Genomic DNA, 21,107 nt, shown 5'->3' with positions numbered 1-21,107 from the left:
TGCAACTTTTATCAAAATGATAATTTTATTTTTTATTCAGATTTAATTATTTATTATAACATTTGAACTTATTGAAAATTGATAAACATTGGAGAAAACATTACATAGAGCAGACGATTTTTATTATTATTCATATATTTTGTGTATTGTGAATAACTTACATAACTAAATACCAATTCGATAAGATCGAATTGCTAATTTAAAGAAAACAAAATATCAAAATTAAACATAATATTTAGATTGACAGAACTCAGAAATCAGTTGAACAAATTGAAAATGCACAAAAGTTGTAGTGAAAAATTCATATTCACTTTCACAAACACACAGAAAAAGTCGGAAATCATCATATTTGATGAACAAGAAAATATTGAAATTGTTGCAGACTTATTCTAATTATTGTTAATTATTATTTTTTTTTATCTTTTTTTTTTTTTTTTCTTTCATTTATTTGTGGTGTGTGGATTCTTTTTTAAGTTTTTGATGTAATTTTATTGTTGGACAGTTTTCGCGCTCGAATATTGTCACATCGAGCCTTTTTTTTAGCAAAAACTTTTAACAGTATCGGCTATTGTTTTGCTTAAATTTTAATGTGTATTGTTATGCAGTTTGTTTATTTCTTTTTTTTTAAGTTTTTCTTGCTGTTTTTTAATGTTGAAGACTATTAAGGCTAAATTACATTTACATATAAAGATATTCTTCTGATCTGGGCAGTTAAAGTGGCTACAAAAAGAACTATTCAAAAATAATGTAAAACCTTTCCTGTTTATATAATCGGTTAGCTTGATATTATATATGATTTAAGGGGGGTCGGGATAGGGGGCTATGCTTAGGGCTTGTAGGTGGGCCGCTTTTAATTTATAAAAATAATCTTTTCTGGCTTTCTTCATTTTTTTTTTTTTTTTGATTTTCAATTAGACTTTTAAATGTTTTCTCGCTTTTCACAAAAATTATCGAAAAAATTAAAAATAAAACAAATTTAGTGCATGCAAAACTGTGGAATACACCTTTTTGTTATTGTTTTGCTTTTCTGTCATTTGGGCCCCCCACATCCTATTAGGCAATGTCCTCTGACAAGCCCAGCACCTGATCCAGTTGATGATCGTTAAACTCAAAGCCCTCTCCACTCATATTATAGTCATCGTTACACAGATCCCTCCAGTCCTGGTCGCATAGCAACGGGTTGCTGCCATACAAATACGAGATGGATGTCTTTCTGCTATGAGAGCCAGCGATGTTGCCGCATGACTCGACTGACTCCTGCGACTTCACAGTCTCCTCGTCATTCGAGGGTGTTTGTGTTGGCGGCAATGAAGTTGATTCAATCAATTCACTGGCTTCAAGGACCTTCTGTTTGGGGGGTGAACCTGCTGTTCCTCTATTCTCGGTCAGACTGTTCTCATCGATGCCACTGTCACTGAAGGAGGCATCCGAGTCGCATGGCGTCAGTCCCGGCGGCATAGAGTCATCCAGAGAGACAACCGAGCCAGTATCTCCTGTGTCGCACACACTGCCCCCCGCATCAGAGCCGCTCAATACAGGTGACAGCTGCAAATTGGTACCACTAATCAGGGGATTGTGGCGATAGTTGCGCAACACGGTCTCCGTGGTGGTGTGACACTGCAGGGGTGTGGTAAAGTCGCGAGTCTCCGACTGGACCATGGAGTCGTCATCAATTTGCATCGGTTCGACAACATTTTCGCCGGCATTCACCTGTATTTTGTGGGGGTAGATAGTAAAGAGAAAAACAAAAGAAATAAATATTAGTAAAATTTATTAATCAGTTTGTCAAGTCACCAAGTAGAGGCCTGCAAGAATTGAATTTAAAACTCCAATGGACTTCATTTGAACATTTGTAAATGGATCGATTTTTTGCTTACATTAACTTAGCATAATTATACTTAACAATTATCTTAAGTTTACTTAAATCAAGCAATTCATAACTTAATAATTCAGATTACAGCCCAAGTCTCTAAAGTATGCAACTTTTCGTCTATCTATCTATGCCAATCTATGCAAATTCTCTAGAAGATAAAGCTCAATGAGATTTTGAAGTGAACCTAAATAACTGGCTAAAGTCAAGCGAAAAACGGAAGCTCAAGCCACCGCAATACCCCCCAGAGAGAACGAGAAGGGGAAGAAGTACTTGACAGTCAAGAAGACACCCAGCCAGCCCAAAATGGAGGCCGCAATAAATCATATTTTAATGATGGCCTACTCCCACCACCTTTTGGCCAACTGCCTAACGGAATTGTGGTTGGCTCTTGTTCCGTCTTGAAATAGAATCTGACAGGGAGAAATATTAATAAGTTGAATGCAGGATTGACACACAAAGGCTAAGGCATACACGAGTGCGTTTCGTCTGCTATACAGGAAATGGTTTCATATACATAAATATCAATATCTGTCTGTCGCCTGCAATTTTCAATAACTTTTGCCTCCACGTTGATGCGAAACCAACTGGACAGACGCTCATACCCATTGGCAGAACTACCAAATGGTTGGGTTCTCATATTGCCCATCATCATCATCATAAGGTTCACATGCAGGCTATTGAACTCTAGCCTCAGACTGAGAGCCTTTATTTGCAATGCTTTCAAATTGTTTGTTGTCTTCGATTGCAGCGAGCGCTAATTGCTCTTGTACATCAAATTGCTGCTGGGGAGTGAAAAGCGAAAGTGCTGTAAGTTGATCGATTGCCAAATGACTTGCCCAACATGGAAAGGGAAAGTCTGTCTTTAAGTTAATGGAGCAATAGAACAATTTAAGTAGTTGAAGATAAGGCAGCAAAAAGGACTCACAGAAGCTGGTGACACATTAACAGCAATTTCTTATCTGATAGTGACTGCTAAAAGCAGGAGCGTAGTCAAACACAAAGGAGGGGCGGCAATCAAAAATGATCAAAAATTAACAAAAAAAAAAAACATTAAACCCTTAATTGATATCTGAAGAAAGTTTGACACCATTTACTCGAATTGAAACCCTTGAATGGAATTCCCATTCTACAGCTTTTGTCCTTGAATCTAACAGGGCGTGTGCTTAGCGAAATTGTGAAAAATTCAGTTCGCACGCGCAATATCCCGCAGGACATTTATATAGCTAAAAACCGAATGCCACAGACGATGCCAACAATGCCCAAAAGAAATACAAAAATGTCTTGTAATAGGTTTTATTTCGTTTGATATATTGTTTGGCTGAAGCGGCACAGGCCACCATTCAACTAACTTACTAACATTGGCCCCACAAATATCTATAATAAATTATTAAGCGGCACAATTGCTGCTGCCAACCAGAAGAAGGGAAAAATGAACCGACTGCTCACAATAGGAGCACACTTCGTGTATCTATTCCCATTTTGATGGACAGCCAAATAATTGGCATAAATAAGCATGTAGCAAATAAACGAATATACTTAAAAGGACTTCCGTATTGCAAGGGAATACGAATTTCCTGAGCTTCCCTTTTAACGATTGCCAACGGGTATCATGAAATGATGAACCAAGAAGCATTTCTCTACCATCTATATAGGGAATTTTATACAATCCAGAGCATAATCTGTCTGAATTAACAAGATGTTCTTCTTACCATGTTGAAATGACTCCTAGACTTAACTATTATGAACTTTTGCATTATCTATTGTCCAATCTCATCAATCAATTTACTTTACAGTCCTTATTGGAGCGTACAAAGGGTATAAAATGTTTGCGATTCTAAAAATTTTGCTTCCGGGTTCATTTTTTTACGTTTTGCTGAGCTGTTTAAAGGCATTTAATTGGATATTTTTTATTATACCCAACACCATCAAAGGCAGTGTTTGGAAGGCCTAAAGTCGCAGGCAAGCAGAAGTTATTTGGCACTTTAAGTGAAAGACGAAAACCAACCACGCCCATGTGGACTAAAAGTCGAAAGAAACAAAAGTAATTAAAGGCAAACTTTGCTTATTCTTTCTTTCTTGCTCACTTTTACTTTATATTTGGCTTAGCATTGTGCTGTCACAGCACACAGACATACGCACACACACCCACCCACACAACCACCCAGCAAACAACCAACAATCAAGGCCTTTCAATTTGGCCCACACACACACTCACACAGTGGTTGGCCCATTTCAGTTACAGTTTAAGTTTTCATTTTGTAGCCTCAATTGCGTTACGTAAGCAGACTCCGGGGACAGCAAAGGCAACATTTCAATTGAAATTGACTTTGCGTAAGGGCGGGATCAGGTTTTGATTCTTCTTTTTCCTTCAGCATACAAAAAGGATTGAAGCCTTGGGCCTGTGCACTCAAATTTTCATAAAGTGAAATCAATAACGAGGCGTATACGTGATATTATTTTATATTCCTCTGTATGTATGGGTAATTGTCAACGTGGCTAACAAACATACATTTGGATGAGTGTCTGCCACTCGTGCGAGACTTCAATTGAGTATTGAGCCGAAATATGTTTTGTCAGAAACAATTCCCAAAAGTTTTCATCAATTTTCCTAGTTGAACAACTTGATTTTGCCGTAGAAAAAGATAAAGAAACATCAACATCATTACTTATGCCAATCAAAAAAGATTTTAATAAATTGCCCGACAAGATGAAACAAGTAAAAGTTGCCCCACTCCAGCATCCCCTCATCCATCCATCCATCCTCCCACCATCGTCCACTTGTAGTGGATTAATCAATTCAACGCATAGAGAAGAGGCCAAAACATCAATAGAAACAAATATGCACATAAATCTATTTCGCTTCCAGATGGACAGACAGTTATAGAGAGACCGAGAGGGGGAAGAATATGTTAAACGAGACCCGATTATATAGTCACAATGCCCACAAGAAATAGAAAACACAATAGGGTCAATTGGGTTGGAATGAGTTTTGGGAGCTTGTTAGTTGGATAGTTTTTAATATCTTTTCTATTTTGATTTACTAAAATATTTATTAAAAGTTTTATTAAAATACTTTTTGTTTTTATAATCCACATTTATAGTTTATCATATATCGATATCATATCATATATATTGCATATTGTATGGTATATTATATGTCTCTCTCTATAATATATTTTTGCATTAGTTGTTGTTGCTTGTATATAGAACTATCTCTCTATATATGTATATGTTTTGTATAATATTGCATACTTTGCGGCATTTACAGACTAAAATGTTTGTTTTACTTGCCCCATCATCTAGTTTTAAATCGATATCAAGGCTAATTTTCATGTATTTTGCTTAAAAATTTATGCTAAATTTTCATTCATTTGTGTTACAACAAAAAATTTGACTTAGTTGGAGGTATTTTCTGTTAGTTTTACTTTGTTTGTTTTGGTATTTGTGTTGTTGTTGTGGTTTGTTTGTGTTTATGGTTTTATTGTCCCAGTCAAAATCTACAGCTGTCTGGTGTGAATATACATAATTGTTGCAAATTAACTAAAAGATTTGCGGGCATGACAACCAGGCATAAGTAATGCCCCATGAAAATGACTAGACATTTGTTTAATTCCGAGAATTTCACCCTATGGGCACCACAAACAAATGACAAATGAGTCTGTAGAGTCAAGAGCCAATTGTTGAGAGGTTAAGGTTACTATTTTCATTCACTCGGCTTTTAACTTGCCAAAAACGAAACTTAAATCATGGCAACCTGTTGCCAAATATATATGTATAACCGAATTTATATAATTTGCTGCAATTAATCAAGTCGATATGATGAGCAACAAGGAAACGGCATTTCAAATGAACTTCAAAAGTCTTGAGCCAAACTCTAGACACAGAAGAGATGACTTTCAAAACACTGGAAGCATTAATCAAAATCATCATCAGACAGCCAGACGCCAGTTCGAAAATACAAAAAACCAAACAGGAAAAGAAAGAATGAAATTCTCCTAAAATGCTTGTCACCTTGACTTAACTTTTTCAGCTTGAATTATGATGAGTTGGCTCTATATCGAGTAAGGGATATGTTCACTTTATATGCGTGTTGTGTGTGTTGGTGTGTGTGTGTAGGTGTGTAGTTCATATTTGCTAGCCATAAAATTATAGCTAATATATACTAAAAAAATTTACTTTAGTTGATTTTTCAAATTGTTTTTTTTTTGACTCGACTGAAGCAATTTGTTCATTTTGAGGTATATATTTATTAGGCTGACGCTCATAAGTATGCTATAGAAAAGTGACACACAACATTTAGTTAGTTTACTCTAGTATTTAGCATTTCATTAAGAGCTATGATTTCCTTTTATTTGTATATTTTTAGTTAAATGCGAGACACATACAACAAGATTTCGAGGTAGTAGGAAGGACAGGGAAATAAGGGGGGCGGAAAAACATACATTTTCATTATTTTGCACATTACAAGGTAAATGGTTGTTGTTTTTTGTTTGTTGTAGTTACAATTGTAAGTTAATTTTTGTATTCTTCATTGGTTGTTTGTCGTTCGGTTGGTAAACTTTAGTTTGATCAAAAAAGGTTCTTTGCGCACAACATTTACTCTAGAGGGATTTGTGTATTGAACTATCAAAATTGTATTTATCGTTCGTTTCTTGTGTTATTCTTGTATATTTTAGTTAAGTTTTGTATGTATATATTTTAGTTTAAATATATATGTAGGTATTTATATATAATGTGTATACACGAGGTATATTTGGTAATTGCAAGTGTGCTTCTACAACACTCACTGGCAGCACGCGCACACACACACACACATGGGTGTGGGTGTGCATGGATGTGAGTGTGTGTGTATATATATGTACTTATGCATGTACTGAGGTATATGTGGTATATTTTTCATTTGTTGTTGCATGTTGTATGTACGTCATCTCGTTCGTTTCTCGTTCTCGATTCCCTCACATGTTCAGTATAAAAAACTGTTTGCACTCCGTCGCTATAAAGCTATATCTTTCTGTATTTCTCTCTGAGATAAACTCCCCCGACCATCCCCCCTCTAACTGACAAAACTCTTACCCTCATACATAACGGCATTAAAAAATTTCAACTAAATCTTCATTCTTGGGTTTTTCGTTCTCTTAATTTTTTCTTTTTTAAATATTTGCTACAGAAATTTGACTTTTGCATTTTGAATACTATACTATTTAGTAATAGGTATTAGTTATTATATATCGATATTCATTTTTGAAAGATTAGGCATATGAGTTGATTAATTTAATTTAGTTAAAGCCACATCGATTAATTTTTGAGAGTTTTTACTATTAATGGATTTGACTTTTCCAAATACATTGCGAAAAGTCTGCCTGGTGTTATTCTGTCTAAATTTAGGATTTTATTTTACTTATTTTTGTTTTTGTTTTTTGTTTTGTGTATATAATTTTTGAGAGTTTCTGGCTCACAGTCTTTTCGGGCTATAATTATTCATATTCATATATATATATATACACTCAACTTTCGAGTCGACTGCTGCGAAGTGCTGACCGATCGACTCAATGATTATCGAGAGGAGAGAAAAAAGTACTCTAAATTGTCTGGTATTTTTTTGGTATTTGTCTAGTTAATTACTTAAGAGTCGTTTGCCATTATAATCATTCTATTCATTCCATTCATTCGAGTCGTCTTACTTATTCTTTAAATACTATTTATATAATAGGACTTTGAGGATTGCTTATCAATTTTTATCTAAGATGTGTACGATTTCTATATATATATGTACGTCTATACTATATCATTTTCCTAGTTAAGCGTCACCTTGCGGTTGGTTTTGTTGTAAACGGATTTGCTGGGAACACATTTGGTTTTCGTTGAGTGTTTCTTTTCATTTATTTAGATATATTGACGATCTTTATTTCTGGAGGTAGTTTGTTTTAATTTTGTTTTGTGATTTCCGCATATTATGCGAGGTAGTTGCGGTTATTTCTTTGTCCTTATAGACAACAATTAAATCTTAATTAGATTTTGTTTTCGTATTTCATTTACCTCACCCATGGATTTGCAAGCAAATTGAAATGAAAGAAACCGAAAAAAGGGAATCAAAAAAAAGTGGGTAAAAGAAAGCAGCAAATCTTTAACATTTGTAAAAAAAAAAGAAAAAGAAAATCTATTTGAAATGCAAATGTAGACAAATATTTACACAATGACGCAAAAACAAAGCACTCTGTGTGTATGTGTGTGGGTGTATCGTGTGTGTGAGTGCGTGCGTGAGTCTTTATTTGTGTGAGCCTACAAATAACGTCGTAGTCAAGTTTGGGAGCTGCGCTCGTGTAGCACATAAAAACAGAAGCTTGTTACATATACAGAAGAGACACGTGCCACCCACGAAATCAAAGAGAGAGAAACACATGCAAAGAGAATGTTTAGAGAACACAGAGAGAGAGAGAGAAAGTGAGAGAGAAAATCCTGCTTCTGCTCCTTGAGCCTAAACGAAATGAAAGCGAAAGTGAGAGTGAGAGTGAGAGCTGAGCGAAACGTCAGCTGTAGGCTCAGAAAGCAAAGTATGAGCTACATTAAAGGATAGACACTGATAGCATTTGGTATTTGTTAAGGACGAGGTGTAAAATCAATACCGAAACGAAACGAAAGGAAATGACTAGGGAAAGGGAAAGTAGCAAACTGTATAACCGAATGCCTGGTAAGCTCAACACACAAATGCGGCACGCGCTGCCTTTAGGCATAGAAATAGGCAATAAAAGAATGCTAATATGATATATGAGGGGGAGTCCAGAAGAAGTGAGAATGAGGTGGAGAAAAACCTAATAGGATAGATGGAGTCAAAAAGAGGATTCAATGGGCCAACTAAAGAGTAGTGTCAATATAGTTCGCAGTGGCAGTTAAATGTGTGTTGCCTACCTTCAGGCGCAGTTTATTGTGAATTATTTTAAACTTCGTATCGAAACATGAGTTGCGTGTAAATTTTTGTTCTTGTTTTCTTTTTTTTGGTCTGTTTCGTTATTTGTTTTCGGGTTTATATTTATGATTTCTGCTTATATCAGAAAATCAAACTGAATGTGCGTCAGACATGCCACGAACCACAAAACGGAACGCAAGTTAATTAAACTTTGGGCTCCAAGTCTTTGGCAGAATGAAAAATTTGTTGTGTAATGAATGGTGGAAGGACCGACCCCTCGTCACCATCCCATGACCTCCCACATTCATGTCTCGTCTCTGTCATGCCTACAGAATGTAGGTCAGTACATGACAGTCAACATATACTTGTATGAAAAATCGATAGAAAGGGAGGGATTAGAATTTATGTTATTTTAAAGTTAAGAAAAAAAAAACAAATATAAGCAATAAAGGAAATAAAAAGTAATCATTTTCATTGGGTTTTGTTGTTCTTAATGTCGTTTTTTTTCTAATTTTTTTTTCTTTGTATTTATGTATTTTTAAAAACAAAACTAAAAATTAATATATAGAAATATGTGTAAATTAAAAGCTGCTCATCCAAAATCCGGGTGGGCTTAGTCGAGTAAAAATTATTTGTTACAAAAGCCTTTTATGGCCAACCGGATGATGTTTTTTTTTTTTTGCTTGCTGCCCTAGGAAAAGCTTAGAACATTAGGATTGATTGTTGTTGTCTCTCGCTTTTATGTGGTTTTGTTCTTTTGTTTGTTAATTGCTAAATAAGTTGGTATAATGTCTATAATGTATATTCTATATTTAGGGACTACAGCAGCTGATTACTCCAGCTTTGACTTTGTTTTTTTTTTTTCTTTCTTTTAATGTTTATCTCCTATTTAGTTTAATATGCAAGAATTTCAGCTAGCTTAGTTATCTTAAAACTTTTACATTTTCATCTGCTATGTTTGCCATTAAATTTGTTGTATTCTCATTTTGTACGTTCAGCGCTCGAATTTGAAATTTTTGTTTTATTACTTTCATCTTTTGCAAATTTACATTTAGATTTTGTTTACTATAGTTTGTTGGGTTTCGTTTTATTTGGTTTTTTATTTGAGTATAAAAATGAAAAGAACAAAAAAGTTTAACAAACAATTTCGAATTCGAAACACAAAACACATTTCTGAGTACAATTTTCCTAGTTTTGCGTTTATCCTGCTGTCTTTTCTTTATCCTGCCTACTTCGTTCTCCTGCTGCTTCTCTTTCTCTTCAGTCAAATCGCTTACACATCTAACAAATTCCTTTAACAATTTAACGAAAACGAAAAAAATATCTTATTAATTCAAAACCTGATGCCATAATATGAAATAAATCATAAACAAAATAGAGGAAATAAAATGTGAAACAAAAGCAAATGCTATCACAGTGGAAAAAAGAAAACTGAATTTGTTTTTGTCATATTTGAATATTTTTAGTTTTTTTTGTTCACAATTTTATTGCAATTTCTATTATTGTTATTATTATTTTATTCTTCTTGTTGTGATGCTTTTGGTAGTCACGTCTAGAACCTATTTTTGTTGTTGTTGTTTAGTTTGTTTAATTTGAATATTTTAATTATTATATGATTATTATTTACAACAGAATATGCTCAACAGAATATAACAACATTGGCTTATGGTCAACTTAAAAACGAAATCAACAAATCGCGCCAAGCTAAAAACTTACAAATTAGAGATAACTTTTGCCATATCGATTGCCGATGCCAATGCCGACACCGATATCGCTTACTATTTTAAATAGTCTACAAAATTTTATAAATTTAAAGTCTGCACACAGCTGCATCGGGGGCAGCACACACTTACACTAAACGCTATAACTAGATCCAAGACTATATAACGTTAAAAACTAGTCTAAAGACTAAAGCTAAGACACTCCAAAAGAGTTTTGTTTTTTTTTTTTTTTTGTTGCCTTTTTCTAATTTGTTTGACGTTTTGCGTTTCAATTTCATTTTGTTTTTACTATATATAAAATCGATCCATTTACAAAGACAAATTGCAGAGATGGGTTTTTGTCCATAGTTGAAACCCCTTCCCCAGCTTTGGAGTAGCTGGGTTGGGTTCGGTTGGATTGGGTTTTGGTTTTGGTTTAAATGGCAGGAGACTCTCTAGACTTGGGTTTTTAGACTTTAGCCAGCTGCTTTTTGGGCCGCATGGGCACAATGCAGTAGCCGGCACTTATATCACGTCCACTGACCAGTAAATTCTTAAGCACCGAGTTGGATTGCTGCTGTTGCTTTTGCATCTGCTGCTGCTTGCTCTCCGTTGTGGCTGCTGCCGCTGCCGTTGCTGCTGCTGTGGCAACCGATGTTGCCGATGTTGACCAACGATCGCCTGACGTTCTCTTTGAAGCCTGCGTTTGCTGTTGGCTCGAATCCTTGCCAATAAGTTGCTGCAGCAATTGTGGGGATTGCACTTCTAGGTTCACGTTGCCGCTCTTTAGACGTTTGGATTCGATGGGATTTCCTGAACTTGTCTGTGTATTTAAATGACGTTTGTTGCCATGACTTTGTTGTTGCTGCTGCTGCTGTTGTTGGGGCATTACAGTCTGCAATATTGTTGTTGTCCGACCGTGTGTCGGCATGGGTGCTTTACTTTCCACCAGACGTATGGTTGCCTTGGTGGTCACTGGAGCAATGGTGGTTCCATTTAATAGCTTCATGGCTGGCTGTTTGCCTGTTGGCATTATCAGCTCATGCAACTGATCTTGTTGTTGCAACATTGCCTTATTGTTTTGTATGGTTATCAATGGCACAGAGTTAAGAATGATATTCTGCTGCTGCTGTTGTTGCTGCTGCTGCTGTTGCTGCTGCAGTAGCAATTGTTGCTGATGCTGTTGCAACAATTGTATGGTGGCCACTTTATTGGCTGCCATTGGTAAAGGTGAGATGGCTGGACTGCTGCTAGTTGTGGCATCTGCCACATGCATCTGCAGCAATTCACTCCAATCTAGTGTTGTGGCTAAAGTAGAAGGAGAGAGTAAAAACGTTTAGTAAGGAATCACTTTAATCTCTCTTTGCTCTCTCTATTATTTTTCGTGGAAATATGCAAGCTAATCTGTTGTTGCTTTCGTCATATAATTTATTGACAATTTTTTATTCTCAACGAAAAAAAAACATAATTCCTTTTGCCCATGACATTGATGCTAATTTAAAACAATAATATTTTGTTTGCGAAGAACATTTTCACAGTGTGTTGCCAAGATGTATGTAGATGTATCTATATACAATACATATACATAGTATTCATATAAATTCACATATACTTGGGTATATATATATTATTCTTGCCCGTTGAACATGCATAAATCAGCAAAGCTTAAGTCGCAGGCATTGGAATATTAGTGAAATATTCAAAATGAATTTTGATTTGGAAAACGAGCTGCTGTCAATGAAGGTAGAGATAGAGAGCCAAGTGACACCACTATGCTCTGATTCTCGTGACAGGCGCGGGCGAGCATCAATCAAAGACAATGGAAACGTAACCTAACCGAAGGCCCTTTCGCTCGACTTGACATGTGTCAAAAGGTAAGAGAGCAATGTGTGAAAATTATGCTTAATTATTTAGACACTCCCCGGAACCAAAAGCGAGCAAAGTAAAAGAACCAACAAACAAACAAAAAAAACGCCTAGACCCACATCAATTAGCTCTCCCGCAGCTTCAACGTGACATCTTCAACACAAAGTGTGTGCATATATATATATAAAATTATATATAATACACACACACTCTCACACACACACACGCACATATGAAAAGTTTTGCTTATGGTTTTCTTTTAGCTATTTTTACAATGTAGGCGTTCCAAGTGTGTGCGTGTTTAGAAAAAGAATGAAAAATAAATAAAAGAAAGGAAAGTTTGTGGTTATTTTTAGTCACCCATTGGCCATAAAAATTAGGCCTCTTCCAAATGCGGGAAAAACGGATAAACGGACAAAAATCGTCAAAGCCACGCACACACCACTCTACATGCCAACAACACGTCTGTCACTAGTCATTGCATATTTTCACTTTCCACTGACTGCTGAGAGAAATACTTACAATCCTTGCTATAGTCATTCTCAAATGCATCCTCAATGGAATGACATAGGCTGGGGGCCATTGTCACCTCATATTTCTCTTTTTTGCACTCGATGCTAAGGCTTAACAGTTGCTGCTGCTGCTGTTGTTGTTGCTGTTGTTGATGTTGCTGCTGCTGCTGTGCTTGCAATTGCAATTCCTGTTGCAATTGTTGCAAACGTTGCTCAGACACACAGTCATCATCGTTGGCACCATTGCCATTGCTCAAAATAGAGAGCGTTCCATTGCCTGTGCCACAAAGCAGAGCTGCCAACTCGCTTGTATCGCTGGCAAACACATTTGATTGCTGCTGCTGCTGCTGTTGCAGATGATGTTGCTGCTGCTGCATTGGTGAAGGTGATAACGACGACACTGTCGATGCCGGCGATGAGCATAAAGAGTTGGAAAAATGCTGGTGTTGCTGCTGCTGCTGCTGTTGCTGGAGAGTTGTTGCCGTTTGCTGTTGCTGCTGGTAAGTGTTATTACTATATTGCTGCTGCTGCTGTTGTTGTTGTTGTTGTATTGATTGCAATTGCTGTTGCATGGTATCGATATCCTTCGGCACCATTGTCTGCAGATCCTCAGGCGGACACCACATGAGATCTGTCTCTGTGAGCAGTGGCATATCATCGCCCATGGGTATATAGGGGGCACGCATGCCGAAATCAACGAACGAGAAGTCATCTTCCTGAGTCAGTGAATTGGGACTGCACAACGATGGCAGACTACTATCCTCAGGACTCTGAAAAGTACAAGAAATAATAAATAAATAAATGTTTACTTATTGTAAAGTATATAAACAATTACCTTGGATGTTATGCTGGGCGAATGCAAGTGTTGTGAGCAATTTGTATCGTTCGATTCCTCACGATAGTTAAACAGGGGATCAATGTTGCTGCTGCTATTACTATTATCGTGATGATGGTGATGATGTGGTTGCTGCTGTTGCTGCTGTGATTGCTGGTGGTGATGCTGCTGCTGCTGTTGTTGATGTTGCTGGTGATGGCTGTTGCTGTTGGGACTGCTGCCTGGATTGCTATTTGTATTGCTTCCGCTACTGGCTCCGGCTGTTACTCTAGCTGCTGTATGCGGGCTGAGGGGACTGTTATTGCTGGTATAACTGCCACTGGGACTGTTGTTATTGTTGTTGTTGGGACTGTTGCTACTGCTGGTGTTGTTGTTATTGCTCTGATAGTGTTGACCACTTGCCGTTGTGGAACAGGTTGTCGAATCTAGGGAATTGATATCATCGGGCAACAGACATGTGCCCATAAGACCAACTAGCATATCGCCAAAGGGTGTATCATCCAGCTGTATGCAGGCAGTTGCGGCCAAATGATGTGACAGATCATCAGGTTCCTCTTTAAGCACTGCAAATCAAAGACAGAAACAAGAATCGGTCAGACATCATAATGTTAAACTTGTGGTTCTTTTTTTGTGTTGTGTTTTTTTTTCGTAAACTTTTAGTGCTCTATTGCTAAATGCGAGTATCTCGCGTCGCCTCTTTCAAAATGTTAATTAACTGCACAAGCCAAACACTTGACTTCGACTTCAACTTGACTATCGACAACTTTTGCTGGCCCAAAAATTTCATTCATTCATCGTTTACACTTCTCTCCGTCACCTACCTCTCCCCTAGCTAGCTAGTTCTCCTGGCTGCCATCTAATTGACAGCTTTCAATTGAGTCTAATTGAAAATTGTTTTCGTTTTTTTGTGAATTTGTCGATTTATGTACCATACATGCCCCTGGTCTATACTTTGTTCTCTCTCCCTCTTCTCGGCGACAATCATGATGTTTTATTAGTACCTCAATTCTTCTCTCTCTCTGAGCTGAGAGGGGCTCATTAATCAACAATTTGGAAAACTTTTCCTCTGACGTACATTTGTTATAGTTAGTTATAAGTGCAAATAAAGCAAAACCAAATAGTTCTAAATTTAATGAATTGTGAATGATTTCTACTGGACCAGCTGCTTTCTTAACCCCATCGGGTGTTATCAGGCAAAGATCTTGACTCCTATTGATTGCGGTTATGAGCGTCAGAAGCCGTCACTGGTCCGATTGCAACTATCTACCTATAATCTAAATATGTGCATATATGCATACACCTTTATTACATACCTACTCACAAATATAAATATATAGAAATGCAAATAGGCAACCGGTCTTAACCGACTGTGGCAAAAAAAAAAACCAACACAAGTGTGACAAAGTAAATGGACATTCAAATGCATTTACATAGGTGCAGTACAATTGCGAATTTTTAGTTCCATAAGTAGCCACCACGATCCCATAAATAAGACTTTATAGTGACAGCTATGAACAAATAAAACTAAGAAAACAAAAATACTTTTAACTGATATCAGAAGCAGAAATAGTTGATCCTAATGCGGCGCCAGATATTAAGGTAAACAAATTTGATAAGAGGCAACACTAAACAGAAGTGTTGGACAACAGTGCAAGTCGAATTTGAGTGTTAAGTAATGCCCATAAAACACAATTATGGGTAACACTAAGCCATAGTGTTGATTAATAACTCTCCGTTGTTTCTAGGTGATATTTTTCTATTATATGATTATATTTAAATTTATACAATTAAACTAAATAATCCTTTATCAAAGTGGCCTATCTAATCAACATTTTGTTTGCTGGCAAACCTTAATTAATCGGTTATAGTTTTACCTCTCTCTCTCTTGTTATGTTCATTCCACTTCAATTGTGATTGCATTGCAGTTACAGCCGCAATCAAAGGCAAATTAAGAATCTAAAGGGCTTTGCACAGCTTTAACTTGCAGTGTTTTTTGTTTTTATAATTCCATATATAGATAAGTATGTGCATACATAGAGGCTATCTCATTTACTCTTACTAAATACGGTAAGTAGGTGCATGTATTCGACACAAACAAATTAATTAACAATGCATCACGACCAAAGGCTTTCTATTCACCACCTTCCACACTCCTCTCTCTCTCTACCTTTCTTTCTCATTCTATCTATCTATCACCTACAAAATGAGTCTTATAATTATGGCACTCGAGTGCTACTCGACGTCGTTGTTCTTTTTTATACTTTTCGTCTTTATTTTGCGCAAACTATAATACAATGCAGTTCCTTTATGTACTAGGGGAAATCTCGTTGGTTCCATGGGGGGTTTATGTACATGGACTTTCGAGTACTTTTTTCATGAAATATTTACTAAGTGTTTAAAGTGCAAGGCCAGTGGCAGGCATTCGATATGAATTGCATTTAGCGCCTGGCTAACAAACTGACAAAACTGAACAGAAAACTAGGCCTAAGCGGACAGTGTAGGCATTACTGTGTGTGAGGGTTTTGGGGCAAGGTTAATAGTTAACAACAAGCTGAAACTCAACATGTTCTGGTGACGCAGCATGTGAAAGGCATCTCTGCACTTGAACCACATTCAATGCACTTGAAAAAACACACAAGATGAATATATTCTCGTGTGTATTGTAGTAGGTGAATTTTCGATTTTGAAAGGAGGGAAAGAAAAAAAAAAACAGGTTGAACGATTTAAATATGAAAAGTAATTCTCATGATCAACGCGTGACGAGGAGAAGACAACACGACCGGCAGACCAAGACTAAGTATTCTCAATTTAAATAAATTTATGTCATCATCTGCAATTGAAGGCAAACAACCACACCAAAACGTTTCATTTCGTGTGTGTCTGTGTGTGACGTAGTTCCAAATCAAAATTGGAATATATAAAATAATAAATGTTTGCCAGTGTGTGCCCCCGGACATAAGTACTTAAGAAGATGCGACTAAGGATTGGGAGTAGAACGGGAACGGAGCGTGATTCTCGCATTTTATGTAAGTTGAAAACAAAAAAACATCATTAAATTGTTAGTGTCTCTTACAACAAACAAACAAAAAAACTAATAAAAAGTAAGGGTATTCGTATTCATATCAGTTTTGAACTTGAACCGACTAGAAGACGATGTAGAACAATCAGCTGGGCAGCATCCAGGCAGCATTTTTGATTAGAGTCCGAGCGAGTTGTTTGGTTTGGCGGCAGTTTGCTGACCCGATCACAGTGCGTGATAATCACGATAGGGCTGCGCGTTATAGCGTCATACGATTTGCCATCGATACCAAAGAAAAAAACAACAACAAAAACCCAAACGAACCAACAACAAATTGCTATTGGCCAGAGAATATGGTAGGCATTCACCTAGATAGGGGAGGGGGAGGAGGTAGTGTAACTATAAACGTGTTTTTGTTATTTATGGTCGTCGTTGTTATCATTACAAATATTTACCTCTCTTTTATAGATTATAAATGGGATAACAACATAAAGTAATTATTATATGTAGTGGGCCCATGGAAAAGGGGTGGGGAGGAAGTAAAGTAGTTCCCTCTACCTCCAAATTCATTTCTGTACGCATGTGTGTGTGTGTTTTGGGCTTTATCAAGGCCGGCTAAACATGGATTTCCTTCCACTTTAGTTTACCAGGGCGTCGAGAATCGAGTGTTATCACTCTTTCCGTTGTAATGACAGCCGATTGAGTGTTACAAACTGATTAAATTTAATAAGTGGAATTTTTATTATTTTTTTTTTGTTTTTTTAATTTAAACAATAGGAAAACTACCCCAAGGAGAAATAAAAGCAAACATAAAACAATAAACTACACCTGGAGAGATACATTACACTAATCAACACACGATTTATATTCGTTTGGCGCCACTTGAAATCAAATGTGAGATGTAAAAACTTTGAAAATACTTAAAAACCCTTTCAAATTAAAAGGACCATAATCAATTAATAGGTATGAATAAGTAATATGCGTTAACTTGTTGCTGGGTGTTTTTCTTTTTTGGTCATAATGGAACGGAGATGAAATTGATTTCTTGAAGCAAAGTATTTCCCTGTTTATTTATGTGCCACGAAACAAAAATAAATATAGAAAAAGAGAAAAATAAAAAAAGATTCCACACAAGAAAGAAAAAACTGAACCAAAATGTCAACAGCAAGAAAAAAGAACAGAACAAACGAAAGGAAAAAAAAAAACCAGAGACAAAAATTGAAAGCGATTTGTGAGAAGAGACCAAGAGAAGATGTTGATGCTGCCAAACATTGGATATACACTTGGATCTCCCTTCAATGGGAATGTTATGGCATGATTTAGAAGGGGGCATGGGGCGCATGTGGTGGTAGGTGCTGGCAGGAGAAAGAGACACATGCCAGACAGCCGCAGTAGCAGCAGCAGCAGCAAAGCCTGATCCATGGCCAGGCCTTGGCACACGCGCCAAAATTTTACTTTTTTTTTGCTCTGGACGACAGGCACCATCACTTAACATATTAATTGGCTCAAGTTAATATTCATATTTTTGGTTTCTGCTGCTCTCTTTCTCTTTCATTTTTGTCACCAAATTGTGTGGGCATACATAATATAGACATGTGTATGGAATATATTTGGTATATAGTTGTATTATGTTCTCTTTCTAATGTTCAAGCGAAATGTATTCTTGCAGTGTATGTAATCTCGATGGGAATGCGTAATATCAACAATATGACATGATTATGACATAAGAGGAGGGGGCATATATTGAAAAAATAACAACAACAACAACCGAGTGCAATTGCCAACCGGCAAAATGGTTATGTACCATATTATATACGCCAAGTGTACACATACATATATGGAGCTGATCATGTAAGTGTATTTGTGCCTTTATCAGGCGAGGGCTAAAAACTTTGTTTACAAATTGCAATCCGGTTTTCTTCTTCTCTCCATACCCTGTAAACGGAGACTATGAAAGGGTATATCCACACATAGACTAAACGATATTAAAGACATAAACAGAATGTTTACAAAGACTTGGCCAAAACCGAAGACAGTCTGGAATAGAAATGAATTTCCAATAGAGAGAAACTTCAAGTCGTTGCCTTGAATTGAACATGCGGAATAATTTTCATTCTGATTGTCTTTAGAAATAAATAAACGTACACAGTTTTATTTGCGCAAATTGCGGCCTCAGTTTTTTTTTTTTTTTTTTCTTTTTTTGTATTGTAGATAAGGCAAACTGACTAAATGCCTGACTGACCGACTGACTAACTGCTTGACTGACTGACTGAATGACTGACTAACTATCTGGCCTGCCCAATTAAACCTCGCTGTAACGACAATGCGTCAAATCACATCAAATAGTTTGCGCGCGTCATAAAACCTCTTCACATTGTAGTTGCACTTTTTTTGTTGTTTCTTTTTTTTTTTTTTTAGAATTTCTAAATAGGCAAACCCTAGTCACTATATATATATAATATATATGAATATGTAGTATTTGTGTATATAAGCTGACTTTAGCCTTGATCGCTGCTGCAAATGCACTTTGCTAGAATACACCGGCAAATGGCACTTCAAAAATTGAAATGTTGTAAGTTTTTCCGGGTTTATGTTGTTTTATACCACAAAATATGTAATCACAATATGACGAATCTAAAATTTACCATGTCGAATCATAATCAGTTATAGGAAAAAGTCAAGTTGGGGTAATTTTGATGGCTAAGCAAAACAAACTTGTGATGTATATAGTCAGACTTATATATGTATATATCTAAATAGATATATTAAAATGTTTAGTCACTGTGTATATCTCACTAATCTATATATTATTGATTATTCGAAAATGGCAAGAGGGCAAAGTCTAGATCAAACTAAAAGTACTAAAGCGAATTTGCGTTTTATATTTTTACGACAATTTTTTTTGGCATTCATAATTTTGAACCATAAAAAAAGAAATGCCAACTTTTTTTTCCTAAAATAGGCTATAATAAAAATCTAAATCCCAGCGACATCCCCATATCTGATATGGCCAGATAAGAGCTACACATGAAAAAATAATTGATAGAACTACAAAAATTTCAACTGAATGCAATATGCAAAATTATTTTCTATCTTTCTTGAAATGTTTCCCAAGTGAATGGAAATTTTTGTTTTTTCTACTTGTGACTAATTTTAGTTATTGTGTTTTACTTACTTGTTAAACCTCGACCATCATCAGCAAATGATAGAAATCCTTTATTCATATCTTGCGTTTGTGGTTGTTCCTGTTGTTGTTGCTGCTGTTGTTGTTGATGAAGATTCTGCAATGACTGATTGCTAGATGATAAAATTGCAGCCGTTGTTGTTGTTGTTGGTGGCAATGTTTGCTCAGCGGCGGCAGCAACGACTGCAGCAGCAACGTTGAATGTTGTTTTTCTCAAATTCACCGGCAATGTTGCTGATGTAGCTAATGTTGTTGCTGTGGTTGTTGTTGATGCTGGTGTCGTTGGTGTTGGTGTTGGTGGTGTTGCAGCAGTATTTCGAAAAACCGAAGCAGTCACCGATTTGGGACGTTTCTCTTCGAGACGCAACAAATTTCCGTTACTATTGTTGTTGCTTATGATCTGTGAAGTTATGGTACGTGGACCAGGTGAAGGATTTTCACGTTTTATTAGCAGCAATTCAGCAGGCAATTGTTGTTGTTGTTGTTGCTTTATATCGTCGATAGTTGCAGTGGCAATTGTTGATGTTATTATTGCTGCTGTGACTGTTGTTGGTTTATTTGTTTCCTTAATGATTTCTTTAGTATCAATTAGTTTGGTTTTATCTTCAAGATCGATGGTTGTTGTTTTGGTTGTTTCGTGTATTATTTGATTTTCGTTTAATTTAGCAGTTATTATTGTTGTTGTTTCTGGATTTGCAGAGCTGTTGCAGTTGTTGTTGGTAGTGTTGCTACTGTTGTTATTGGCTTCCGTTTCAGATGATTCCTTGATATTCTCACTTGCCGCCGTTTGTTGTGCAAGTGAATAAATCTCATGTTTATTCTCAAGATTACTGCAAACAAAACAAATGATGCACAAAACGCGTTTTTCATAATGATATTCATCATAGAAATGAAATGAAAATGAAATTTTCTCGTTGCACTCGTTTGTTATATCACCACACAGCAAGAAAAGCTCGCGATTTTAATTTAAACACTTGGAAATTTCAGTAGTACCGAGTACCGAGTACCGACTCAGTGTAGATATGAGGAGGTTAGTAAATTACTAATTAGCTATAACTATGTTTAAGTTTAGGTTCTATTAACGAGCCGAATTGAGCCAAGCTATTGGAATTTGCCTCTGGTTATCAGAAGAGAGTATACATCGGCAGGTGTTTACACGTAATGGACATTATTTTGGTAGACTTTCAATTTATTTTCTTGCCAATGGAAAAGTT

The 21,107-nt window shown here is 36.3% G+C and overlaps 1 protein-coding gene across 2 annotated transcripts in view; it reads right to left on the bottom strand.

Moving 5' to 3' along the window:
- Nucleotides 1-462: 462 nt before the first annotated feature.
- Nucleotides 463-21,107, bottom strand: part of sima (similar) — a 76,358-nt gene continuing 55,713 nt past the window's right edge. For both annotated transcript variants that reach the window (XM_068297347.1, XM_068297346.1), the window contains exons 8-12: nt 19,885-20,723; nt 13,691-14,253; nt 12,866-13,625; nt 11,022-11,785; nt 463-1,710 (exon numbers count right to left, since the gene is read on the bottom strand). In XM_068297347.1, the coding sequence (XP_068153448.1) occupies nt 1,054-1,710; nt 11,022-11,785; nt 12,866-13,625; nt 13,691-14,253; nt 19,885-20,723 (3,583 nt within the window). In that variant the 3' untranslated portion in view covers nt 463-1,053. The remainder of the gene's footprint in view (nt 1,711-11,021; nt 11,786-12,865; nt 13,626-13,690; nt 14,254-19,884; nt 20,724-21,107) is intronic.

The sequence above is a fragment of the Drosophila tropicalis genome, unplaced genomic scaffold (assembly GCF_018151085.1).
Source record: "Drosophila tropicalis isolate 14030-0801.00 unplaced genomic scaffold, ASM1815108v1 contig_859, whole genome shotgun sequence".
Lineage (NCBI taxonomy): Eukaryota > Metazoa > Arthropoda > Insecta > Diptera > Drosophilidae > Drosophila > Drosophila tropicalis.
The sequence above is the reverse complement of the archived record's forward strand: the minus strand, read 5'-3'. Positions and strand labels throughout refer to the sequence as shown.